Source organism: Cyprinus carpio, chromosome A24 (genome assembly GCF_018340385.1).
Source record: "Cyprinus carpio isolate SPL01 chromosome A24, ASM1834038v1, whole genome shotgun sequence".
Lineage (NCBI taxonomy): Eukaryota > Metazoa > Chordata > Actinopteri > Cypriniformes > Cyprinidae > Cyprinus > Cyprinus carpio.
Genome location: NC_056595.1, coordinates 13,349,436 through 13,375,729, shown reverse-complemented (window position 1 = coordinate 13,375,729; position 26,294 = coordinate 13,349,436). Strand labels below are relative to the sequence as shown.

The 26,294-nt window shown below is 36.3% G+C and overlaps 1 protein-coding gene across 2 annotated transcripts in view; it reads right to left on the bottom strand.

The window, feature by feature from the left end:
* The window catches only part of LOC109064634 (semaphorin-5A-like), a 127,538-nt gene that overhangs the window by 41,779 nt on the left and 59,465 nt on the right, over positions 1-26,294 (bottom strand). For both annotated transcript variants that reach the window (XR_006153451.1, XM_042714243.1), the window contains exons 5-12: positions 19,187-19,249; positions 15,287-15,385; positions 12,032-12,245; positions 10,691-10,976; positions 10,058-10,193; positions 7,387-7,591; positions 4,166-4,373; positions 2,142-2,259 (exon numbers count right to left, since the gene is read on the bottom strand). Coding sequence is in view for 1 of the 2 variants with exons in the window: in XM_042714243.1 (XP_042570177.1) it covers positions 2,142-2,259; positions 4,166-4,373; positions 7,387-7,591; positions 10,058-10,193; positions 10,691-10,976; positions 12,032-12,245; positions 15,287-15,385; positions 19,187-19,249 (1,329 nt within the window). In the remaining variant the exon portion in view is untranslated. The remainder of the gene's footprint in view (positions 1-2,141; positions 2,260-4,165; positions 4,374-7,386; positions 7,592-10,057; positions 10,194-10,690; positions 10,977-12,031; positions 12,246-15,286; positions 15,386-19,186; positions 19,250-26,294) is intronic.

Here is a 26,294-nt window from a genome sequence, read left to right as displayed (position 1 = left end):
GATGAATACACAAAAAAATATGTGGGTGTATTATCCAAAAGGACTATGTCAAATGACCAGGATGTGGTAGTGAATGTGTTATCGTTACAGAAAAAGTTTTTTAATTTCTTTTGTGTGTGTGGTTGAATTATATTTTATAAAAAAAAAAAAAAAAAAAAGAATGATTGAAAATGATGTTCATGGTTGTTGTTAGTAACGGGTTAAAGAACAGATGGGTCAAAGGACAAATGTCAAGACAAAATTTGTTGAAAATATAATATATGCAATCATTTTATCTTTTTAAAACATGAATATCATATTAAATTTCACACTGAATATCACATCTGACAACCTGAACTAATCTTGCTATGTCAAAAGAAGCTTAAATTATCTGATATATTTTAGAAATTACTAACTATAGAACTATAAAACACAAGTGAATCAAGAAAGAAAAAAACAGAAAAAAGTATATATAAAAACATTGTCAAAATTTAAATCAACTATAAAGACTTTTTTCCATTATTTTAACTTTTTTTAGAAAAACTAACAAAACAAATAAAAAAAAATAAAAAATAAAAAAAATAACAACAACAAAACAAAACAGTCATCGCATGTTTTAGGAAAAAAAAAACATTCAAACAAAAAATAGGGAACAACAACAAAACAAAACAGTCATTGCATGTTTTAGGAAACAAAGTGTTTGGACACAAAAAATAGGCATCACATCATTGACCTTGTAAGAGACAAACAAAAACCCCCCCAAAAACAAAACAAAAATCACAAAACAAAAAAAAACCTAACAAAACAAAAAAAAACCTAACAAAACAAACAAAACAAAACAAAACAAAACAAAAAAACTACATGTTGTAGGAAATAAAAGGTTGAGACACAAAAAAGAGGCATCACGTCATTGACCTTGTAAGAGAAAGTGAATGAAATTGGAAACAAACAAACAAACAAACAAACAAACAAACAAACAAACAAACAAACAGAACCCCCCAAAAAACAAACCAAAAATCACAAATAAAACTAACAAAACAAACAAAACAAAAACAACAAAACTGCATGTTTTAGGAAATAAAAGGTTGAAACACAAAAAAAGAGGCTTCAAGTCATTGACCTTGTAAAAGAAGGTGAAGGAAAGTGGAACATTTTGCAGGCGGATTCAAATCTGCATCTTCCATGTGAGCATCTCGGCTTAACAAGTTTGTGGCACATTTTTGATTTCACAATTTAAAGGATATCTGGACCTCAAAATGTGTAACCAATATGTGTAAACAACACATGTGAAACTAAACCAATATAAATCTTGCATTCTAGTGACTCTGAGACCGAAGCCACCCACACTTTTACATTTCCCTGTTTGTGTTCAACAATTCCACGCTGCTTTCTTCAGGCAGCGTGGGAGGCAACTTGCTATTACAAAAAATGTCATTTCTCAGCTAAAGCTACAAGCTTCAAGGTCTTTTACCTAAAGACCCCGTGTGACTGCCACAACGTCTGATATAGTTTATAGTATCTGGGTGTCTGTGTGTGTGTAGATTGTGCTTTCAGAGCTGTGGTATCACACAGAACACTGCATGTAACCTTTAGAACATGAAACCACGTGAAGAGCAAGTGTCTAAATATTTTCAAAGCCACTGTACATGGGAGGGACGTGATGGATTGGACAAAGGATTCTGGGAGTGATCTACAGGATGGGAGGCCTCAGGCAGGGGCACATGTCAGCACAAAGGTGTTTGGGAATGTGAAGCTATGTTACCGGAGAATGCCATTCAACAGAGACATGGCTGATGGCAAATTCTGCTGCGCTTTGTTTCTTTGCACACAAGCGCTATTTAGCCTTATATTCTCTTTTTGTGTTCAGAAGGAGGAAAAGTTTGTTTTGCTGCAAAAGCAGCAATACGTCAGATCTGCACTGTCTCAGCAATATCTGTCTATCACCTGCAATGTTTCCTCAACATTGTTATAAAACACTACTAAGAGTGTCTGCTGTTATGAGAAAAAAAGTTGATCTTGCAAGTTACTGCTGAAGTGGGTGCATTTGTCACTGTTCTTCATGGACAGCCTGGATCAGCATCAAAAGTCTTCATACGAAAAAACATTTGGCTTTGAGGGCTGAGGCATTGTGTGAATGATTGAAGTGCATTCTGGATACTCACAGGACACCGTGTGATGCTTTGTTCCCATTGGCTCATGCTGATGCTTTCTTCCAGGGTGGTGCATTTCTTAAGCACCAGATCCCAGCCGCAGTATGGATCCCTGGCCCCCACACATGCACTGAGGGAGAGAGGGAGAGAAAGAACAGATGCTCATCGTAATACAAAAGTTTATGGCAACATTAATCAACTGAAAGAAGGCAAAAGAAGAGCAGAAGTGAAGAGGTCATGTAACGAGAAATCCAATTTTCCTTTATGAAAGCTTACTGTTCACAGGTTTTCACAACTAACAACTTCCTTCCCAGTCCAAAAATATCATATACTGATATTAAACCACAAATAAGGCTTATAAAATCCTTTCTGACATCAGAAACTTGAAGACTTTAACCATCAGAAACCTAAAAAAAAAAAGAATAAATAGGAAAGATCACATTGTTCATAAACAACAGTAGAACTAAAATAAAAATATAAACACAATAAGTAATATTTAATGGTAAAAGTCCACTAAAAATATACTGTTTCAGGCAGTGTGTAGCCCCTACAGCTCTGCACATCCTTCTGAAGAAGGCATTTACATAAAAGTCTTAAAGGCACAGGGTTAAAGACAGCATAAAAGAGAAAAGAGAAAGACGGGTTGAAAAATCATCATGTAAATTAAATTATGACACTAAGTAGAGCAAAAAAAGTTGAAGAACTTTATAAGTGTACCTCTGGGGTACCTCTGATGATAAAAACATATGATATGAACCATTTAAAAAGTTAAACACCTTAAAGAGCACACATGCTTCTTATTATAAATATCGCTTACTTTGGCATAACTTAATCTGGCAATATTTCCCTTGAGTGCTGGTAATAACTTTAATCAGAAACAGAGAAGAGCCCTGAGATGCACCACATAGCTTTTCAAACTCATTGAGGACTATCATAGCAGTCATCAGCATGGATAGAAAGATGAAGCCAAGCGTTCAGTGCTGTAAAATTTAGAGTACAGTGACACTGCAATGTGAGTGTCAGCAGTGTAAACCAGGCACTTTAAAATTGCCCTGTTATGGCATGTGACTTTATTAAAACAAAATTTGCATCAGTTCCCCTTTTTGGTGTCAGAAAATATAGAGGTGTGAGTAATTGACCTCTCCCAATCTTTAACTGCTTAAGAGGATAGAAAAAGCTCATCAGGCAAAACTCAGCTCAAATTCACATAACTCTGAGCTTTTCATTGGAATGCAAATGGAGAGGGGTGATGAACGGGCTGTCATCTCCCCTTATGAGCAGAGATTAGAGAAGTGCTCTTGATATGAAGGCCTGGAGGCACAATGTCAAACATCATGATTGTTCTTTGTTGCCCTCTGGCAGAGGATCTTTTTGACATTACGTTGTAAATTGAAAAAAAATTAAGTTGCAGGCATGTATGCATTCGTAAGATTAGTAGCATAATTTATCTTGCCAGGAATCAAAACTTTGGTATTATTATAAGCAATCATGAAACTTGCATTTAACTTGTCACATAAAATGTGAAATTTGCAAGGAAAACGAATGGGTAACATTTAACAATAAGGTTCGGTTTGTCAATATTAGTTAATGCATTAGGTATCATTAACTAACAATAAACAATACTTTTACAGAACTTAATAATTTAGGATATTTCTATATATACCAACCAGTGGCGGCTCATTGGGGGAGGCCTCATTTATAATGGGTTTTACTGTTTTTGTCTTGTCGCACCGGGACACACAGCATCATAGTATAGTAAGGGGCGTAACTTTTCGGTCCCACGCTTGAGGTATTTGGCCAATCACAAAGCACTGGATAGCTGGCTAATCAGAGCACACCTAGCAACGTCATATAACCCCTTTAATGAGGTCTATTCTAAGCCATCTAGAAACAGCACCTTTTGTGTTTCACAGAAGAAAGTAAGTCAGTTGACATGAGGATGAATAAATAATGACAGTTTCCATTTTTGGGAAATAGATATGAATCTCTACCTTGAGATGTTGTATATCTATCTGTTGAGAAGCAGCAGTACTCACTCTCTAGACTTGTGGAAGTTGCAACGCATCAGGGGGATTTTGATGACCTGATCTCTGACTCCCACAAATAGCTCACTGCGGCTGTGAAGTATGAGCAGGCTGCGGATTGGCTGCCTCTTCTTTGGGGGGAAAAGCTCAATCTCATCCAGCAAACAGCTGCCCATGGTCTGGTTCAGCGGAGAGAGCACCTTCTTAATAGTGCCGTAATCTAGAAAGTAGAAAGATAAATTTGAGAACAAGTGTGTTAGGGAGAAAGTAAGGGTAGGGGTGATCAAGTGGGGCATCTCTGATGACCTGGTGAGATTGGAAGGAAATGATGTCAGAGAAGCAGAAGTGAAGAATGACGTCAGATATCTCTAATCACATGAACATTCTATAAAGTGCCTGTCTGCCACCTGGGCTGTCACCTTAAATATGGATGTGCTATTTGGATCAGAAAGGGCAATGAGGGCAGAGAAGATTCATTATATTCTCAAAAGGGTGGCTTTTGTGCAGTTGAAAGGAGGACAGAATTATCAGCTGAATCACCTTTTGCAGGATACACATCCCTCTGTGGAGCATATGGTCTGTGAGTATATGGAGGACATTCATTGGACTCATAATGTCACAAAGAGTTAACTGGATTGCTTTGATAATCTATATAATATCTATTTTATCCTAGCTGTAGTTGCTGTTATTCTTCTGTTCACTCCAAAGTGGCCTGTCAGGTGTTTAATAGGAGCCATACAACATGTGGGGCAGCAAACTTTTAGATACTAGAGTCACTGATTAGGTCCCTGCCCTTGTCAAAACAGACTTCAGTGCTCTATTTCATTCCATTCGACTGTAAAATTCCAGCTACGTTCCTCACACGCCAAGCTATTATTGTCTGGCATGAATTGAATTGCGGCTAACTTTATAAACATGGCACATAAAGGACTGTTTGCCAGCAGAGGATTATCTTATAGTGCCTCTCAAATATTTTAATCTTGAGTGCACATCATTATCCTGGAATACATGGCAAGTGACTGCAATGTTGAGCATTAAATGATTAATTCATCATTTACTCATCCTCATGTTGTTCCAAATACGTTTGACTTATTTATTTATTTTGGAGCATAAAAAGAAAGATTTCAAAAATTGTAAAAATATGCCAGTTTTCCATACAATTAAAATAAATAGGGATTCAAGTTTCCAATCTTCAAACAAAAGATGCAAAAGCGCTTTATAAATAAGTATAATAAAAGTTATTTGTACAATGTATGCGCAATATTTTTGACTCATATGTCATATGATCATATGTCATATGGCAGTCATATGAAAGCTTTGTGTGAGGAACAGACCAGTGTTACCAATCTTAAAACTATTAAAAATTGTTTTCAGTAATTGAAATTAAAACAGTATGAACAGAACAGAAATTAGAAATACTGCCTTGGCAACTAACTCAAGTTTAAGTTAACATATTAAAATGGCTAAAACGAAAACTGAAATAAATAAATAATAATAAGTTAAAAAAATAATAATACTAAATTAACAAAGTTTACTAAACACATCTTTTAAATAAAGTCATACATTTAAGAAATGAAATAACATCTGTATGAACTGCTTTTTAAGACCGGGAGCCATTTTTGACCTTAAAAATTCTCCTATTTTTTTCTGTTCCACAAAGAAATAAAGTCATACAGGTTTGAAATGACATGACATTTTTTGGGTGAACAATTCTTTTTTTTTTTTTTTTTTTTGCTATTCTATTCTTTTATTCCCTCACTTTCAGACTAGACAGACATTGTGAATGCTGTTAAATCAGCATGAGGCTTTGACTTCTGCCAATAATCGAAACCAGTTGGTGTATTTCAGAAATAAAATCAAAGCCATGCTGCTCGCCCAATTAGCAAACAGCCTTTAAACCCTGACTGTCCTGTGTGTTTATGCTGTACAATTTAACAAGTGTCTCCTTCCCTTTAACAAGTGTATATTTTACACAGTTCTTTAACAACAAGTGTCCCTGTAATTTCATTTCTGTTGACACGTAACTAGATGTTCAGTGTTTTTCAGCAGTGAACAGGCCAGAGCAGACAGACTTGGAAATTTCCAGTGCTCTGGTGTGCATCTGGATAGCAAATGACAGCTTACAGTACATTTCCCTATGTAAGCACATGCTGCCTTTGATGTTTTATCGCTGCTATGTGTCTAATGCCTTTATTCAGCCTGGTGACCAACTGTTGCTTGCTTCAAAGACCAGTGATTCAAGTGGACCACCAATAACTAGTCAGTTTTCCCTGTGCCTCACTTATGGCAATGCAGAAGTCTTCACTCGACAACGTTTTGATGGTAAAAGTAACATTATAATAAGCTGTGGGTTTAATGAGAGGCCGGCCACCTGGGATTTTCTGACTAATTTAATATTACAGGATTTAATGTTCATTTACCATTTTTTTTTTTTTGCTCAGATCTGTTCTATTAACTATCCACTATTTATATTCTTGTTTGATAGTGACCCATATCTCTCTCCAGTGTGAATTGACTGACAGACTTATATGTGTGTGTACTTAATGTTCAAAAATTTGAGGTCGTTAAAATTTTGTTTTTGTAAGATGCTTCATAGGCTCACCAAGGCTGCATTTATTTGATTAAAAAATACAGCAAAAATACAGCGAAAGATTGTTACAATTTAAAATAACTGTTTTATGTTTTAATACCTTTTAAAATATAATTTATCCCTGAGATGCAAAGCTGAATTTTCAGCATCATTACTCCAGTGTTCAGTCTCACATGATCCTTCAGAAATTATTTTTATTTCTTATTATCATCGATGCTGAATTGACCTTTATTTTAGGATTCTTTGATGGGTAGAAAGTTCAAAATAACAGCATTTATTTAAAACTTATAACTTTAGCTTACAAATTATATTTGTGACTTTATTTATTTTTTTAACTTTAGCTTACAAATTATTATTTATTTATTTATTTATTTTTATCTATTTATGACTGAGGAGGAAATACGCTTCTATACTAATCTGATCACTCACTATTAGCATCTGCCACAACTAATGGACTGCATTTGCAATTCTGCAGCAAGTTGTGTGCTATTAGTAGAGCATCTTATGCTGCAGCTCCATTAACCTTCATCCGTGACGTATATCTAATACGGTGCTTATTTTAGACTATATTAAATGTACATAAATGTTAATACTACTTACAGATCTCCTCTTTATTCTATGCAGAGGTGATGTGGTACTATACCTGTTGCTAGATAAATGATGTGATAGAGCATGTCTTTGCCCTGAACTACATCCACAGCCACATGGGAGAAGCGCACATTGTCCTCCATGAAGTACGGCACAGGAACGACGGGCTGCACCACCTCGTGCATCAGAATGAACTTCTGGGCATCCTGCAAATTCCTCTCCGTCAAGTTCACATAGGAGCCGTAATCTATAGTGCCACACTGACAAAGAACAAGAGATAATGCAGATAAGAAAAAAAGGATTAACGGTCTGTAAAGAAATGCGAAAAAAGTAACTAAAAGCTGCTAGTCTGAAGAACTCAAAAGCACTGTTACTTGTTGTATGAAATCATGATAATTTCACCTACGGTACAGGAAAGAATTTAAAAATCTGGCTAACAGTTGTTTCCCTAAATTGCTGTTTTCCTCCCTGAATACGGATTTTATACAGAGAAACAAACTAGCTGGCCTCACAAAACCTGAACTCTCTCGGATCACATATTATCAACATAAATCAGCTGGAGATCATCGCAGGCATAATTCTACTCAAATGGGGTGCATGTTGGTCTTTCAAGAACAGAATATATGGCAAGCTATTTTCCATCAATGCTGGAAGCCATAAATTTGAAGCTTGTAAATCTGGCCTCAACAGCATGGACAAATGCTTGATGAAGATGTCACAGCAAGCTAAATAAAGTGGGGCTCCTGTACATCATGAATCCTTGTGGTTCAAAGAGAAAAAGAATGAAGTAAAATACTTTTTTTTTCTCTCACGTGGACTATGGAAAGTTAATTATCAGGTCACAGAGATCGACTTCAATAAGCAAGAGTCTGATTCAGCTGATCCAAAAAAAAAAAAAAAAAGTCCATGCTGATCAGACAGTTTTTAAAGGGTTTAGATATGGTAGTCAAGTCATTTTAATGGGGTCATTACTAACTAAGCACGCATAGAATCTGCACCCAATTACACAAAAAGCAATGAAGATTTTCAAAGAATTTAAACACGCCATTCAGAGCATCTGGCCCTTGTGTGTTTGTTATTAGAGGTGAAATATGTAATCAAACTGGCTTTCAACACAATTTACTATGTTTAAATTCATTCCGGAGAATTTCACCCAAAATCAGCATAGAAAATGTAAATAAAAAGTCTGCAGACTCCATCTGGGCCTGGTCATGGATCTTACTGCTGCATTAAAACACATTTAACTGCTTTAGATTAACCCTCCAACTATAAAGCAATTAACAGCAATTTAGGGTGAACACTTTAGACACAGATACATTCATTCATGCTGACCACTAGAGTCAGACCATGAGTTTAGATTTCTGAAAAAAAGTTTTAAAACTAAATGCACTTTAGACTCAGTTACTGTGAAGTGGCTGACAATACTCCACAGGAGATGAATACAGATTTTATTAGCTCTTATCGTTGTAACGGTCCTGCCTAAAATGTTATAAGCTGGCAACTTTATTAATAAATTCATGAGCATTACAAAGACATGGAAATGGAGGCAAGTTAAGGACCATGAGAGAGGCTTGAGAAACCGTGGCCCGATCCATCTCCCCTCCACTATCATCAACAATATCAGACTTGGGTGTTTGTGGGTTTTGGATAATTGAACAGTGTTCAGAAAAATAAAAATTCACCACACATATTATTTTTTCCAGAGAATAATCAGGCAAAAATATGAGGCAATAAAATCAAAAACATCAGTCACCATCTCGTTTTAATTGGGCACACATAGGTGGTAGCTGAGGTGAGAAAATCAATTATTTTTGTGTGTTGTTTACTGCTGGAGTGCTGCCAACAGAAATAGACCTGGCACTCTTCACAAATACCCTTCTATTTGGCATTATAGCAGCAGAGACTGAAATGTAGGTATTTTTTAAAATATGGTGATTTTGAAATGCCCCACTTCAATTGTATTTAACAATCAAAATCATACACCATCATTTTGATGTAATCTGTTAAATACAAATTCACTTAATTTACAAAATCAACTAATTTTAAAATCCAAAAAGAAGAATAATCAAGTGGTTCCTACAGGATGGTGGGAAGACAAGATACATGTAGTGTATTGTGAAAATTATGTTGTTGTTGTTTTTTTTTAATCCAGCATTTGCTCCCAAAGTACATTAATGTTCGAAAGTTTGGGGTAAGTAAATTTTTTTCTCTCAAGGTTATAAAAATATCTTAAAAACAGTAAAACAGTAATATTGTAAAATATTGTTATCAATTAAAATATATATATATATATATTTTTTTTATATATATTTCAAAATGTAATTTATTCCTGTGATGCAAAGCTGAATTTTCAGCAGCCATTACTCCAGTCTTCAGTGTCACATCATCTTTCAGAAATTCTAATATGCTGATTTGCTGCTCAAGAAACAATGTATATATAATCACAATCATCATATATATAAATTTTTATCAAATTTGCAACCTGCTGTATCAGGGACAAAATTTTCCAAACCTCATCAAATAATGGAAAATAAAACTCAGAATATTCAGAATGACTTCTTGATGAAGAGGACAATGATCAACATTCTCTGAAGGTTAAGCACCACCTTTCACTGACCATTTGAGAGTTTCAGGCCCTATTTGTGTAAAGTGCAAATTTACTTTTAAAGCAGATGGAGCGAATGCATACTGTCCGTAAAAGTGGTTGTCATTTTCTGGTTGCATACCTGAAAGTCAGGGTTGGGATTGGGGTAGGGCAGCCAAGCGGAACGGGAGTTCTCCTGGTACTTGAAAGGCCCACTGAACACTTGGGTAATAGCACTCAGATTGAAGGTGCACACTGCTGATGCGGCAATGCTGTTACTGAGAACAGAGTCAGAAGTAGGCAGTCAGCACACACACACACACACACACACACACACACACACACACACACACACACACACACACACACACACACACACACACACACACACACACACACACACTTATACACAATACTTTTTTTTTCTTTAATCATTAAAGCATAGTGGATCATAATGTGAAAAATGGATCTGTCCATTGCTGACTGTGATACAGATCACACACTTCCAGAGAGATAACAGCAGGTAAGCAAAATAAGGGGGAAAAAAACTAAAAAGGCAAAGGTATAGTGTTAAAATCATAGTGTCTCCACACACACACACGCACAAAAAGAACCCCACGCAAATAATTACAGGCTTCTGCTGACAACACAGACCACAAAAAGTGAAGTCCTGCTGAAAATAATGGGCCATAAGCTGACTTCTGTGGTTTGAAACCTTGAACATAACAGTGGATATTTTAAAACTGTGTGTTGTGTTCAAAAGGTGTTTACTCACACATTAGTGGTGAAAATCCCATAGAGGAGCTCGAGTTCAGGCAGGAAAAAGGTTCCCTGCAGCTCGTTGTAGTTGAATGGAATCTCACCCGGCCGTGAGCAATTAAGCCTGGCCTTCATAAAGGTGGTCCAAGTGTCTTCCAGCAGAAAACGGCCCCCGATGTCATTCTTGCAGACACGGGCGGCACGAGAGAACACCGTCCTGCCGCAGTCATGCTCCACGGCATTCTCACGGAAGAAAAAGTAGGTGAAGTTGCCAATGTCATAGGAGGAAACGAAGTTGGGCTCTGAGTTTGACAGAAAAGGGGACAGGATGACAGTGATTAATAACAGATTGCACATGGATCAAAACCACTGGCCCATCGAGATGCATTTATTAATCTTATGCTTAGGTAATGGACAAACTCATTTGTCATGGGAGAAGAGAAAGGTTACGGTGAGAGACGTTCTCCATTCAAAACAGATGAACGCACAAGCCTCTGAAAGGCAAAAAGAGCAACCGTCATGGCCAACGTAAGATTCAAAGTGAAGAGGTGGTTGTGATTGACAGAGAATTCATTTTCTTTTGTGGTGAGGAGCCAAGCACATTTGCCCAATATGAAGGATGAAAAAATCAATTGGAAAAAGTCAATGTAATGTATACGCAAATCAGGTAAAACTCTTCTCTGTTAAGATTTTCTGAAAATAATTTTTAAACCCATGAGCTCAGGTAGTTTTGAAAATATCAGTTAAAGGGATAGTTTGTGCAAAAATGAAAATTCTGTCATCTGTTGTTTACCCTCATGTAGTTTCAAAAAATCTGTTGTATTTCCATAAAATAAAAAAGCTGATGGTGACAAAAACTAGATACACACTATATGTATGTTTATTTTGCATTTCCAACTATAGTCCAGAACAACTGTACTAATTAAACAAGCAGAGTTCTTCAAAACAGATGTGTTACCCCCCCACCACCAAAAATAAAAAATAAAAAATAAAATAAACTGTCATCATTTACACTCCCTTTTATTGTTCAAAACCTCTACTGTGGAACACAAGTTGGCATAATGCTAGACACTGACAGCCTCAGTCACCAGCCACTTGCATTACATCAGTGATGGATGCTGTCAATCTTCCTAATATCTTAATTTGTGTTACAGAAAGAAATTCATACAGTTTTGGAACGACATGAAGGTGAGTAAATAAGAAACTCAATTTTTAGATGAACTATACCTTTAAAGAGAACTTGTGCCATTATTTCATAAAATGATTTTCAAAAAACCACAATTAGTCACTGCATTGCACATAATGGCTTTAGTTTTATGTAATGTCATAATTGAATTAAATATCTTTCATACAATACCATTGAGCCATTTGGAGTTGTATTGAGCAGTACGCAGAGGGGGAAGTCCTCCCAGGCTGCGGTAGATTGCTGGGTCCCTGCCGGAAAAGTCCATAGCTGTGGCGGCATACAGCTCCCCGCTGGAAGTGATGAGGGCAGTGGAATTATGCAGAGGGTTATAGGGGCACCGTGCCATCCCACTGATTTGATCATGGACCTCGGTCAGGTTAGTCAGCTGTGCAGATAAAGAGATACTGAATTCAGACACCCTGGAATTCTTAAACCTGAAAGGCTAGTAAATATCTTACAATATACAAACTGAATACAAAAAAAATCTAGACAGATCTAAAATAATTGAATGCAGTATTAGTTTGTTTTGAGTCTGAACAATGAAAATACGTCCCAACATTTCCACGGACGGAAATCTCAAAGATGTTCTAATTTTGTTTACGCGAGGTGCTGATGTGGCAGTGAAAACTATTTCACCGTTCGAATCATTTATTACTGCAGAAACGCTCGGCCTACTACCAGCCGTGTCGTGTGCTATTTTGTGAGATGGCAAAAATGTTTATCTCATTACTTGGTTGTCACGGCTAGTGGCGGCTGCAATAGCTAAATGCTAATCGTTCGCAACACACCCGTTCTTTGCTCATGTGCAGTACAGCAAAGCCTTGACTCTTGCTTAGCATGACATTTAGCCAGCAATGGGAAGCTACCGTGACAAGGAGGTAATTTCCATTTGTATACAATAAGCACAAGGGATATGCCACCACAGGAAGCAAATATGACTTTTAGAGCTGGTCCAAGTTTTTTTTTAACCGATTTCTGTTCCTTCACGTGGGTGAATGGAGACATTAAGAAAATTCTCCATCTGAACTACTAGAGAAGCCATTAGTCAACCACATCAGTTTAAAGCAGTGGTTCTCAACCAGGTAAAAAACTGGATTGCCGTGGCTTCTTGGAAAACCTGGTTCTATGAGAAAGCCTCATTTTAAAAGTGTGATTTGGGGACCTGGAAAAGTCTTAAGCTAAAATCTTAAAATAGGTTTGTTTAGAATTAATAGATTCTGAATATATATTGGATTGCCAAGGATTTTAAAATATTTTTTTGGGTATAAATTGTGAGCAAGTCCTTATCCAGTATTCACGTACAACTGGAAAAGTAATGAGGCCTTGGAAAATTGTTAAGGACAAAATGGGGATCAAAAAGGTTGGAGCCACTGATTTAACCCGGAGCTTCTGTTATAACTGCAAAAAAAAAAAAAAAAAAAAAAAAAAAAAAAATCTGTATTTTTGTCTTGTTTTCTAGTCTAAATATCTAAACATTCTTTAAATTTACACAGAAAAAACATACATAATATACACAGATATTTAAAAGATTTTGAGCTTACTACACACACACACACACACATATATATATATATATATAAAGATAAACATACATACACAAACAAACCAACAAACAATATTTTTAAATAATACATACTAAATATATAAAAATAAAAGAAACTAATAAATAACCAATTAAAATTTTGATATTTATTAAAGAAAATTTAATTAATTACTACTACACATCTAAGAATCCAATATATTAATATCTAAGTAATTTCCCTTGTCAAATAAATGTATCTTGATTCAAGATTTTATACATTTGTAATGGAAAACAATAAAAAAAAATATTTTTTGCAGTGTTCACAAGGGAGAGGATTTAAAGAGCTGTTAGTGCTGTTTCCTTTTAGAGCACAGCCAAATCCTGTTCATCATATTTAAAAATGTGATAAAAATTGGCATCAAAAGCACGTTTGAAAAATTTCAAAGCTTCTGTTATAATGACACTCCTACCTTGCATATGCATCTAGTATCTGTTACTCAAAAAATGTATTGCTCGAATTGAGCAATACATCTAAAGCAGCAGTAAATTTATCTATGCAGCTCGAAATGTCATGCCTTCAGTGACTAGCTTATTTTTGTACCAGGAAATCTGACATACTGCATTGTGCTCAACCCTATCGGTCTGTCCCGAAGGCGGATTAGATCCTGTGTGGCCTCACTTGAATGCTTTTATCTTACATGCAGCTGACGGCCACAACACTTGCCCTGTGTAATCAATGTAAAGGGGGATTATCCTTGATGTTGGCTCGAAGAAAACCTCCGCGAATGGCTGGAAGTGTCTCGGCTTCCTTCAGGACCCCGGAGCCCATTTAACTGGCAATAAAGTCAGGCGAATTTGCATGTTTGGCAAAGTGAAGCAGTCTTTTGAAGCATTGGTGCCAGGGAGATACTTCTCCCCGAGCCAACGCCTCAACGGATGCCTTTTCTTGGGCACGAAGAAAGATGAAAGGCGTTTATTGATGGAACATCTTCTGACAAATAGCACTCGGAAGCCTTCATAGATATGGACACGTTAACCATAATGCACATTAATGGAGAGGGTTGAAAGACGCCTCTTAAGAAGACCGGCAGCTGGAGCGAAAGATGCAGCTTTACTGGCGGCGTTACAAGGACATGACAGAGAGTTTTAGCTCGTGCCTTCCTGGCTGCACTAAGTCCTTTCCTGCTGGCACAAGGTACATATGATGGAAAATCCCTAGGGTTATTTAGCTTTGAGTCAATAATTCCTGCCATTCTTCAAAGAGCCACTGAGGAGATGATTGCCATCGTACGCGAATCGACTGTCATCATCATTATCAGGTTTGAGGAAAAGATAGAAGAGTAATCCAGTCATTCAAATTCAGGGATTCGAGCACAAGAGACATGCATGAATGAAAACTAGGAGATGTGAGGGGGAATAATGGGGGATGTCAGTGAATGTGCTTGGCGGAGATGCTTATCTTTCAATCTTTCGCACTGAGTGGCATTTATTGCGATAAGTGGCAACTATGCTGCAACCCATGCTTTGGAAAAATTTGTCAAAGATAAAGTGCAAACACTCGCACAATACCTGCATAACAAGTGTGAACTTTCCACAAAGGACAAGAGACTTAGAGATACTACAAGTTCCCCACTTTATTAGAAAAACAGGCCTTGGTTATTATTTGTGTTGTTTTTTGTCTAGATCTCAAGAAAGCTTCTTCTGAGGTGAAGCACGAACAAAACTTTTATTGAAATAAACCGCAGGCTTTGGCTGAAATACCACATGCTATGCTACACAACCCGCGCAGTGATGAAAATGTCAAAGGAGGTCAATGTAGGAGAGAGAACTTGGGACAAAGCTAGCATAACATCAGGTCAGTAAGCCACTGCATTACATTAAGTGCATTGGTGCGTTTACGTTACCGTGCGATTGGTGCAAATTGGAGTGAATGCATTTGTTCCACATGTAAACAGCCTGTCACCGTTGATGAGTAGAACACGGATGTAATTCTGGCACTCCTCCTGTGAAAAGACATAAGGGAAGATGTGTAAGTGGTAGCACAAGTGTTGACTATTAGCATCACAAATGCAAAATAGAGCCAACTCTGAAAAATGTGGCCAAAATCATAACACACAATGAATAGAAGTCCCGCCTTTTTGTTAAAAGCCAGTCAAAAGTTTGTTTATTCTAAAACATTCATTCACAAGACAAGCCTGTAAAATGGAAAATTTTTAAATGGAAAAAAATTAATTGGTTCAAAACTAAATCTTGACAGTCTTTTTTTCTGTTAGCATTGACTATTTTGCCCAAGTGTAGGAATTTTGCAAAAAATGAGTGAAATCACATTCATATTAAAGCATTAGTTCACTTTGAAATTAAATTTTCCTGATAATCCACATTTCATCCAAGATGTTTACATCTTTCTTTCTTCAGTCGAAAAGAAATTAAGGTTTTTTATGAAAACTTTCCAGGATTATTCTCCCTATAGTGGACTTCAACAGCTACCAAACGGTTGAAGGTCAAATTTACAGTTTTAGTGCAGCTTCAAATGGCTCTGTATGCTGGACTTTTCTACTCATTTAGTCTGTTTAAATTCTGACTTTTTTTTCTATTATTATCTGTTATATTCAGATGTACGTGCAAACACCATGTAAAAGTGAATTTTGTATCTGATGTCCCTTTTAACCTATATTTTGTACAGCACACACTGGCCAACAGCTGTTGTTTTAATTGTGCTCTACAAATAAAGTGAACTGACACTGACTATACAAAAGAAAAGATGTATCACTATTTCTGCTGCACTGCAACTTTAGGCTAAATTCCATTATTGTTCGATTTTAATAATTTTTTTTACATGAAATGTTTCTAAATATAATCTTGACAAAGAGTTTTGAACATTTCTGTCTTTCGGCACTAAATTAGGCAAAGGCTACATTAGCAAAAATAGCTGTCTGTGGTGTTTCTAAAATGGTCACTGCGTGAACTGCCCTCCCTTATAGGACTTTGGTCAACTTCCAGAAATACAAAGCCTTTACAGTAAAGAAGCTAGGTTACATTTGTCTTCCAGTCAGATTTTCTGCTATATTAGACCAGCTGCAGGACTTCTTGAACCGTACTGCTTCAGTTCAGTGTTTTTACAAGGCTTTTTGAGAATTTAGGAGCCAGTAAATCATGCTTGTCTCAAGTACTTGAAACCCTGTCGCCCCGTCTCGCCCTCTGTTGATTTAAAGGTGTTCCAAGGCAGTGCTTGAGGGGGCTCAACTTTATTTGCTCATCATAATGGCCGTTAACTCGTGAAGCAATTCATTTCCCTGCACTAAGCGGAGTCCTGAAAAGAAAAGGATGATTTACATTTACTAATGTAATTTGGCTGGGGGGCAGTGCTTTGCTGTGTGCGTAAATAAACTGAGATTTAATATGCCTACCACATCATGATGTGACATGTTTATGAAAACCCCTGACAGACGGCTACACTCCATTGTGTAATATAGTGTTTGCATTATAAACAAAAAGTCGACAGAACACCATTCACTCCATCAAACACTTTCCTTTGTTCTTGAAACAACAGACTCAAGGAAACCAGATGCGGTGGTTGAAATACAATTACTCAAGGAATTCAATTAAAGATAATGTTTTGCAAAATAATACTGCTTTGTGATGTGTAAAACAACCAAAAAGTGATGAAGTCATAAAAGGAATGGCTCACTTTAAAAAAAAATGGACATTTTGTTCTTACGTTGTTACAAACTCGTGACATTCTTTCTTCTTTGGAACACAAAAGGAGGATTTTGAAAAATCGTACTGGTCACTCTTTTGAGGACTAAGACTTTCAAGCTTTATAAAGTATCATAAAAGTGGTCCATCAAGAATCGCATGCCACATTTAAAATCTTCTGAAGCCATGTGATAGCTTTTTGAAATCATGAGAGAAGTTCAAACTTCATGCAGAGCCTTTCAATTATGTGATTGATCTTTGGTCTGTTCTTCACAAAAAGATATCATATCACTTCAAAACATTTAGAACACAGCATTTTATGATATGTTTATGGTGTTTTTGTGTACCTTTTGAAGCTTGAAAATCTTCAGTGTAATTTCATGGAAAAGAGCAACTAGCACGTCATTCAAAATGCATCCTTCTGTGTTCCACAGAAAGTCTGCCACCTTTTTGGAACCAATTTTTCTTCTTTTTTTTATGTGAACTATTACTTTAGAGATATTTTGAGCTACCACATGTGCAGTTGATACAGCAAGACTCCACAATTGCAAGCAAGTTACGACAGCCACCTCCTGCAATTCTGAAATACAATCACATGTTTCTCAGAGTGATCCACCTAATTATGTGCTTCAGAACACATTTCACAAGCTAATGAAAAAAAAAAAAACTTGTGGGGCTGTTCGCACAGGCTGAAACCGCACTAGGGCCAGTAGAAGTACACCTTGGGGTTTGGCCCAGGCTGGAACGATGGCCGCCAATCCCAAACACAGTCCCTATACAGCTCCCATATGACTTAAAATGGCTCAACATACTATAAACCAAAGGGGGACCCTCTGTCTCATGTTTGACAGAGTTGCAGTACGTGAAATATTAAGGAGATTTAAGAAACATTTTGTAGTACCAATCTGTTCTGATTCAGTCAGCCTTCAAAAACACAAGGGAGTCAGGCTGAAGCTCCATGGAAACGGCTCCATAGCAAAGTGGAAGAAACATGGGAATGCCTGCGCAAGAGCGATGTCATAAATAATGGGTTAGCTATTTTAGGAGGGTGATTGCTTTCTTAAGGAAGGTAATATTTAAAACAAGCTTCATTCAGGGTGCAAATTACAGTGGGGTTTGGGGGTTTGAATTCACCCCTCTCCTCCACCGAAGGAAGTCAAAACAAAAGGTAGGTCTGAAATATATTTAAATTTTTCAGTAACCACAAAGGTCAGATTACTAGTTAGTTAGCTCATATTTCCATATGGCACCAAATGGTAAAATAAAATGCACCTGAGGTTGTTACTATAGAAACAGAATGCTGCTTTAGTGGTTTTTGTTAGGATCAGTATTGGACGTTATTTCAACTATACATAACTAGGTTCTGTTATGGATATAAAAAGTGTTTTGTTTAAAAAAGTCAAAATAGTAGATGTTTGTCTAGTAGGTTTAGGCAAAATTCAGAATTTAAAAATTGGTTCTCTTTTAATTCACTGGTTAAATCTGAATTAAACTGACCACGCCTTATAGGAAGTTGAATTGAAATAACAGGAAGTATGGCAGATAAAGGCATTCTGGGAAATGAAGTTCTTGGTCCATAAATTTGCTTGTCTATAATGTTCAAACTTAAAAGATATTTTAAACTTTTTTTTTTCAAGCCAACATTTAAGATTTGTAAAAAAAAACAAAAAACAAAAAACACACTTATAGTTATCAGTGATTATCAATGCTGAAAACAGTTATGCTACTTAATATTTTCGTGGAAACCATGATACACTTTAGGATTTCTCAAAAGAACAGCATTTATTTGAAACAGAATAATCTGTAACATTATAAATATCAATACTGTCACTTTTGATCAACTTAATGCATCCTTGCCGAATCAAAGTATTAGTTTGAGTTTAAAAAAAAAAAAAAAATCTTTCCAAGTTTTCTAAAATTAGCTAAAAAATGGATCCCCCCAAAATCTAGGAACAAAAGCTGTCACTGTGGTGGCATAATTTTATATCCCTAAAGGGTGCATAAAAGTACAAAACAGCATCTAAAAGGTACATATTATTACCTTTTGAAAAGGTACTTCCCCAGTGACAGTTTTCGTACTTTTGTTTCTGAAAGTGAAAGGTACTTACCTCTGATTTGCCTCGACTGAAACATGCTCCTTTGGTAAACTCATCGCAATGCCATTCTGCCTCCTGTGAACAAACACACATGAAGAAGAACATCATGAAATGATGTGTTTTGCTGTTAAAGAGGGCATTATTGTGAGCTCATCATTCATAAATGAAAAACAAAACAAAAAACAGATCTGCTACATCAGACAATTGATCTATGCCTCAAATCATTCTTAAATTTAGTAAGCTCTAGGATATAGTGCAAAAGAAACTCTTTTTTAAATCGAATCTCTGTGTTTAGTCAGGTATTATTGATTGTCACTGAGAGGATAAATGAACTTGGCTATAGAAAGCAGGCAGATCTTGGATGATAATCACTTGTATTCAGCTCCCCAGCATTCAGGGAAAAACAACAGGCTTTTCAGAGGCAGCCTATGTGCCGTCCTTCACTGAGAGATGAGGGTCCCCGAGACAATGACAGCATCCACAGACTATGGCTGCATTCACATTTCACTGCTGGCACTGAACTGCTGGATAATGCCAAGTTTGATGTCTGCAACTGCCTCCAAATGGATTTTAATATCAAATGAGCTCCTCACACTTATTGACCATGAGATCTCTGGCTCGGATCCAGACATGCGAGACTTGAAGCTTGCCAAATGAAAGCAAGCGACTAACTATCAAAAAACAATTAAGGAAAATGTTACTAAGGCACGACGACCATTTTTGTACTTTCCAGAACTGAAAAATTAATAAGAAATTATCATTCCCCAAGGAGGCACAACTCTGGCTAGACAGTAACCTCATTTTGAAGTGATCTAGAGAACAGCAGAAGCCCTGTGGCTGCTGGCTGAGATGTTACTCTGTCTGGAGAGTCTTCGATCACTGCTTTATAAGACGGGATTGTTATGTCACACCATCCCAAAGCCGAAGAGGACGTAGTACACTCATGACCCTTTGGAAACAGGTTAATATTAAGTAAAAAAAATCCAGGTTTTCATTCCCTCGAGCCAACAGGGAATCTTATGAATGACACTTAGAAGATGGCAGGGTGTGAATGTGCAAATGCAGGACTGAAAATCCGTTGTCTTGCTCAGTCATGCTGCTGAATGAGTTTCCCCACGAGGCCCATTCATGCCAAATCTCCACCGCAAGGCAGAGAAATAGGCTGAGGGACTGAGACACAGGAAACTCCATCACATCCGAAGTGATATGAAAGATGATTTAATGTGTCAAAATAACCATTAGCAACTGATATAGCACTTTCAGCCTGACATAACAGCAGTGCAATGATAGGAAGTAGCAGAAAGAAGGCTGGCATTTGCTGAGGGAAGAATACTATGCGCTTTTGTGCTTCAAAGCATATTGTCATATGCCATAATTATAGCTAGGCAGCGGCTCTGAGGCACAACACTACATTTTTAACTGTGCATTTTATGAACTTTTGTAACCGAATAGCAGAAGGAACAGGAACAGACTTCATTCTTATATCCCAGGCTAGAAACCAGCTATTTTGAGTAAAGTCAGTCATACAAACAAACTGCACATCAGCAGAATGTTTCAGAGTGCGAGGACAGCATTAGAATGTCTTAAAGCGGTTGTTGTGTGTGCCAGCACAAATTGCTCAGAGGTAGTCGCACACTCGAGGTGTTGTGTTTAGCTCAGCAAAAAATGGCGTAAAACATAAATTAAATGTAATTACTAAAACCATTACCTTGACAAATTAGGTTAAATTACACTTTGGAAAACTGCATCATGCATTTCCAGGATAGTCTAAACAATGTCATTCAGTAGTTGACATCATTCATCAGTAGAGCTATTTAATGATATAATAATGCTGAACGTAACCATTAGCAAACTTGAACTTGGCCATTAAAAACTTGAATGTTATTTGCACTCTGTGATATTTTTACACAAGACATTTTTCAAAAGTGAATAATGGGAAAAAGGCAGGTAGACACCAACACAGCATAAAATTGTTCTTTCAGAAAATATGCTCCATTAATCATGACGACTATAACACACAATCGATTGTGATTTTGTTATTATAACAATTCAATAAGCAATAAGTAACCTACATTTTAGTTACGTTGCCTAAATTCAGCTTTTGTTTTCAACAGATTGCCTTTCAGCTTTTCTGAGGTTTTCTTTATGGAGGCTATACAGTTGGTTAAATACATTACTTTCACCATAAACAGGAAAACACAGAACATCTGCAGTTATTTAAGCACACTCTAATCTTTACAGTTTCCCTGCTCCTGCATGGTAGACTTGCTCTATTGTTCCAGATTGTCCGGTGCAGACCCCAGAACTAAGCGGTCATTGTCAGGAACAGGTGGGCCAGAGAGACCCAGTCAGCACTGTGTGGGTTGAGTCACCCACAACACGGCTCTCTCCCAGTTCTGGCTGGAATTTACATGGCCAAGACAAAACAAAGCATGCATAAATGATTCTAAGCATTTCTGTTGTGCATGCTTGTATTATCTGAGTCAAAGATTGCAACCACAGGCACGCTTCGGGTATTCAGTGAATTCTGCTCATTTCAACAATCAGCACGTCAGGCGACAGTCAACAGATGACAAAGTACAGCATCTTGCTCAATTGGATTAATCGTGCATTTTCATAATTACGATGCACTGAAGTGTGGAGATTTAAGGTGATCTCATCCTGCCCTGCAACTGTGGCTTGTAAATGAGTTTGAAACCTCATCTATTACAGAAATCCTTGCCAAAAGTGATCTTTTACCAAAAACCCAATACATCTCCACTCATTATATATGTAAATGGGAAAAAAAATCCCAGCAGCATTTACTAGAGTATGTTGCTAAGTAGCCATTATCAGACTGTAATTGGCATAAAAGACCACAGACCAAGCCTAGTCCCTTGTTAATCAGACATCTGATGGAGTTACAGTATATAGAGCACTGAAGGGGAGCTCACATGTTCATTATTTCATGAATTTAAATGGCTGAGTAACTGGAAGCAATTGAAACAGCTGCCCTCAGAAATTAGCACAAGTGTTCTGTTGATCAGTGCATGTAATTGTTTTAGTGACAGTGAGTAAGAAAGGTTAATGAAATACATGACTGACAATCTGTCTCTTTTACTTCAGGTTTATATTGCTTATAAAAGGCAAGGTAATGATATAATGTCTTAAAGTCAATATCAAAGCTAAATACTGTTAATATCACTTTCCACAAACTCCTGCTCTTTAGAAAACATGAAATCAAGAGCATCTTGATAAATGTAATTGTACACAGTCCATCATTATGTGTGTTTGAATCAGCTGTGTACTAGCAGGTCCCTTATGTGACAACTTGTTGGTAAAGCACATAACTGTTTCAGAAATTCATGTTTGAGGTATGAAAGTGTGTAATTAATGTAATTTTCTGCACGTTTTTTCAAGAAAAGTTAATCACAGACACTATTTTACTCAAAGAACGCTATTCTAAAAACCCATTGGAAAATTTCACAGACAAAAAATACTTATTTTCTTTCAGGTTTTAGAATAACAAACTGAAATATGAAAAAAATTAAATCAAAACAAAATGACACCAAAATCACATTCCAAAAAAAGATTAAAGAAAAAAAAATAAAAAAGAATAATGAATGAAAAAAAAAATCTATGTACAGTATGTTTTTATTTTATTTTTATGATGTTTAGAAATGTCAGTCAATTGACAACCCAAATTATTTTTAATTTTTGTTTATTTTTATTTATTTTATAGATACAATTGATCATATTAATGTATGTTTATTTAAATGGTTTACATTTCAGTTTTGACATCTCAGAATTAAATTTTAAAAGCAATAGAAATATCTGACATTTATTTATTTATTTGGGTCACTTGATACTTTAAAGTGAAAGTGACATGACATACAGCCAAGTATGGTAACCCATACTCAGAATTCGTGCTCTGCATTTAACACATCCAAAGTGCACACACACAGCAGTGAACACACACACTGTGAGCACACACCCGGAGCAGCGGTCAGCCATTTATGCTGTGGCACCCGGGGAGCAGTTGGGGGTTCGGTGCCTTGCTCAAGGGCTCCTCAGTCATGGTATTGCCGGCCTGACACTCGAACCCACAACCTTAGGGTTAGGAGTCAAATTCTCTAACCATTAGGCCACGACTTCCCCGACTTTATCTATTTTCATTCAAAATTTTCATTATTTTCATGTTTTATTTCATTCATTCTAATTCAAAATTGTGCCTTGATTTTTGAATTGTGGCTGACATTTCAATAAATAATATATAAAGGTTCAAATATCTGAGTAAACATAAAGCGGGCTTGATATTCACAAAACAGCATTCTACAATGACATGCAATTCATGCACATTTGCACAGAATATCAGTTAAGGAATAGTACCAAAGTGAGGGTTTAATTTAAATTAAACCTAAATGGTCTACTACCTGTAAGAATATTACCTAGCAACATCAATACGTGCTAATTAATATTCATGAGTTCACAATGTTACTCCCAATTCTGGTGCCACTGAATAAAACAAAAACAAGATCAAATGAACAAAAGTCACAACTGAAGAAAATCACCACGCAACCAGCTGACATGATAAAATCATTGATCATAGGAATGGCTCTATTTCTGCTGAACAGCTAAAAACCGGTTTAAATCACAATGATTACCGTATTTGCTGGGAGTGACTGTAAATGGCAGGTCCGGGCTGGTATGTCTGAAACGAGACAGCTGCCATGAGCTGAGAAGCTATACTGCTGCGTTAAATAGACAGTAAGTGAGTGGCACAGCATTATGAGTGCATTGTGTGCTGAATTGACACAGCGGGCTTGCTGTGGTGCAGAGGGCATACAGGTTTAAACTGAGACCATTGGTCAACAAGCCACTCGGATAAGAAGCCACCTCACAGCCCCTCCGCTCATTTCCTTTGAGCCTGCCAATAGAAAACCAGACTATTCTGAGCTCCCAGACCTAATCCAGTTCACTTAGAGTTAAATATTCAATTATTTAATGACACAGCATTACACTTACACATATGCACCTGGAATAAAGACGCCAATTGCTCTGTTGCATATTAACAACTTATTTAAATTTACTCTTGCAAAATGGCTAAATAGAGGAGTACTGGGGAAACAGGCTTTCATTTGTCAAACTTGAAAAACAATGAAGTGACTACAATGCATTTATTCAGGCAATTAATCAGTGGTGCTAGGAGTGCTGCTACTGTACAATATGCAAAATGCTCAAGGGAGAGCAGACTTGACAGTGGAAAATCGGCTGAGCAAGGTAGACTCTGTGTAGACTGGGACCATAAAGACTGAACAATAGATCTGCTCTTCCTCACGCACCTCTGTCATTTGACCAGTGAGAGAAGACATGTATTGTTCAGTCCATCTGGGCTTCAGAATCCCGTTGGCTACATATAAAAAACTATATTCACAAGAGGAAAATTAAAAGGTCACTACAAAAATGCCAATAATGTTTACATGATTTAAGACCCTATGGAGGCCTATTTCCAGCCCAGAATAAAAAAATAAAAAATAAATAAAAAAGGTAAAAGTGAGTTTTTATTGTACAGTTCTGGCCTTTTTTATAGACTACACTCAGAATTGTAACATTTAAACTCAGAATTCTGAGATATAAATTCGCAATTCCAAGTTTAGATCTCACAATTCTGACTTTTTTCTATGAGTTTACTACGGAGCCCAGCACACAACATGCAAAAAAAAAAAAAAAAAAAAAAAAAAAAAAAAAAAAATTGCACACAATTTACTAATTTGTTCCCTCGTTTTAAGTAAATTGTGTGCTCAATTTAATAATATGTTCACTAGTTTTAAACAAATTGTTCTCACAAAAGAATTATTTCTACTTCCTGTCCGCATCTCGAAAATCGTTTTTTCTCCCACAGAATAAAAAAGAAAAGTTGGTTGTGACTTTTTATCTCACAATTCTGACTTTTTCCTCACAATTGCAAGTTTATATTTCACAATACAGACATTTCTTCCCCAGAATTTTCAGTTATAATCTTGCAATCACAATTGACCCTTTGAATCTGTTTTTCTTGTCCGACAAACAACCCAGACAGGAGAGTAAATAAACTTTGAACTCTGACAAAACAAACCAGACAGGAGAGCAGATTAACGTCGGTGGACTTGAACTGAAAAAATGGTGTGTATTGACGTCTTTCCACAGTTGAAACAAGACACCTTCTGATGTTCATTCATGTTTTTTATGCTATAACTAATATAACTAGTAAAGAGGAAGAGGTGATCATTTCATGTACCTCTTGAACTGAGGCGAAAGACATTTATTGTTTGAATTTCTTAAAAAAATGACAAAATTTAAAAAGCTCAGACTTTGTTTCATACCAAAAGTAGCATGCTCTAGCTTGTCTGTCTGCGCATTGTCAGTTTCCTCTTTGATCCATGCTGTATTTTTCACTGCTTGAGAACATGATGTGTTGTGTGAGAACACAAACTAATGTCGGCACATAACAACAGAAACTAATGTCAACCACTCTTTGCGAATCTTTTGTCAATCATTGAAATACTTGCAATTAAAAAAAAAATAAATAATAATCTGAATGGAAAGAATTACAAGAAAAAAAGTCTGAATTGTAGTCACAATTTCCTTTTTATTTTTTATCCCATTGCAGAACCAGCTTCTGGAGACAGTATGTTTAATGTATATTAAATTAAATAAGCATTGTGCAAAGGAACTGTTATTTTTATTATTATTATTATTATTTTAACCACACAAAGTGAGTGTTTCTCCCAATCTGCTAATGTGTCCAGTATAGACAAACAAATAATCAATTCAATTTATATTTATTTGTAAATTAAGCATCGCTTTACTCACTTTTTGAAAATTAAAAAGCATTGGATTACCATAATTCAACATTTGGGATGTGTCTGTTCACCATGATAGTAGCAGACATACTGTATAGAACTGACATTTATCTTGATATACTATGGGAATAAATTTGAAACCTATTGAACACTGTTTTTTTTTCTTTTTCAATGAGAGGATAAAAAACCTTTTTCTTTTTTTTCTTTTTTTTTTTAGTCAGAAAGGTTTTAAACAGAAGTTTTATTTAATTTATTATTAATCTATTTATTAGATTTTTTTTACTTTATAATTTGAAATA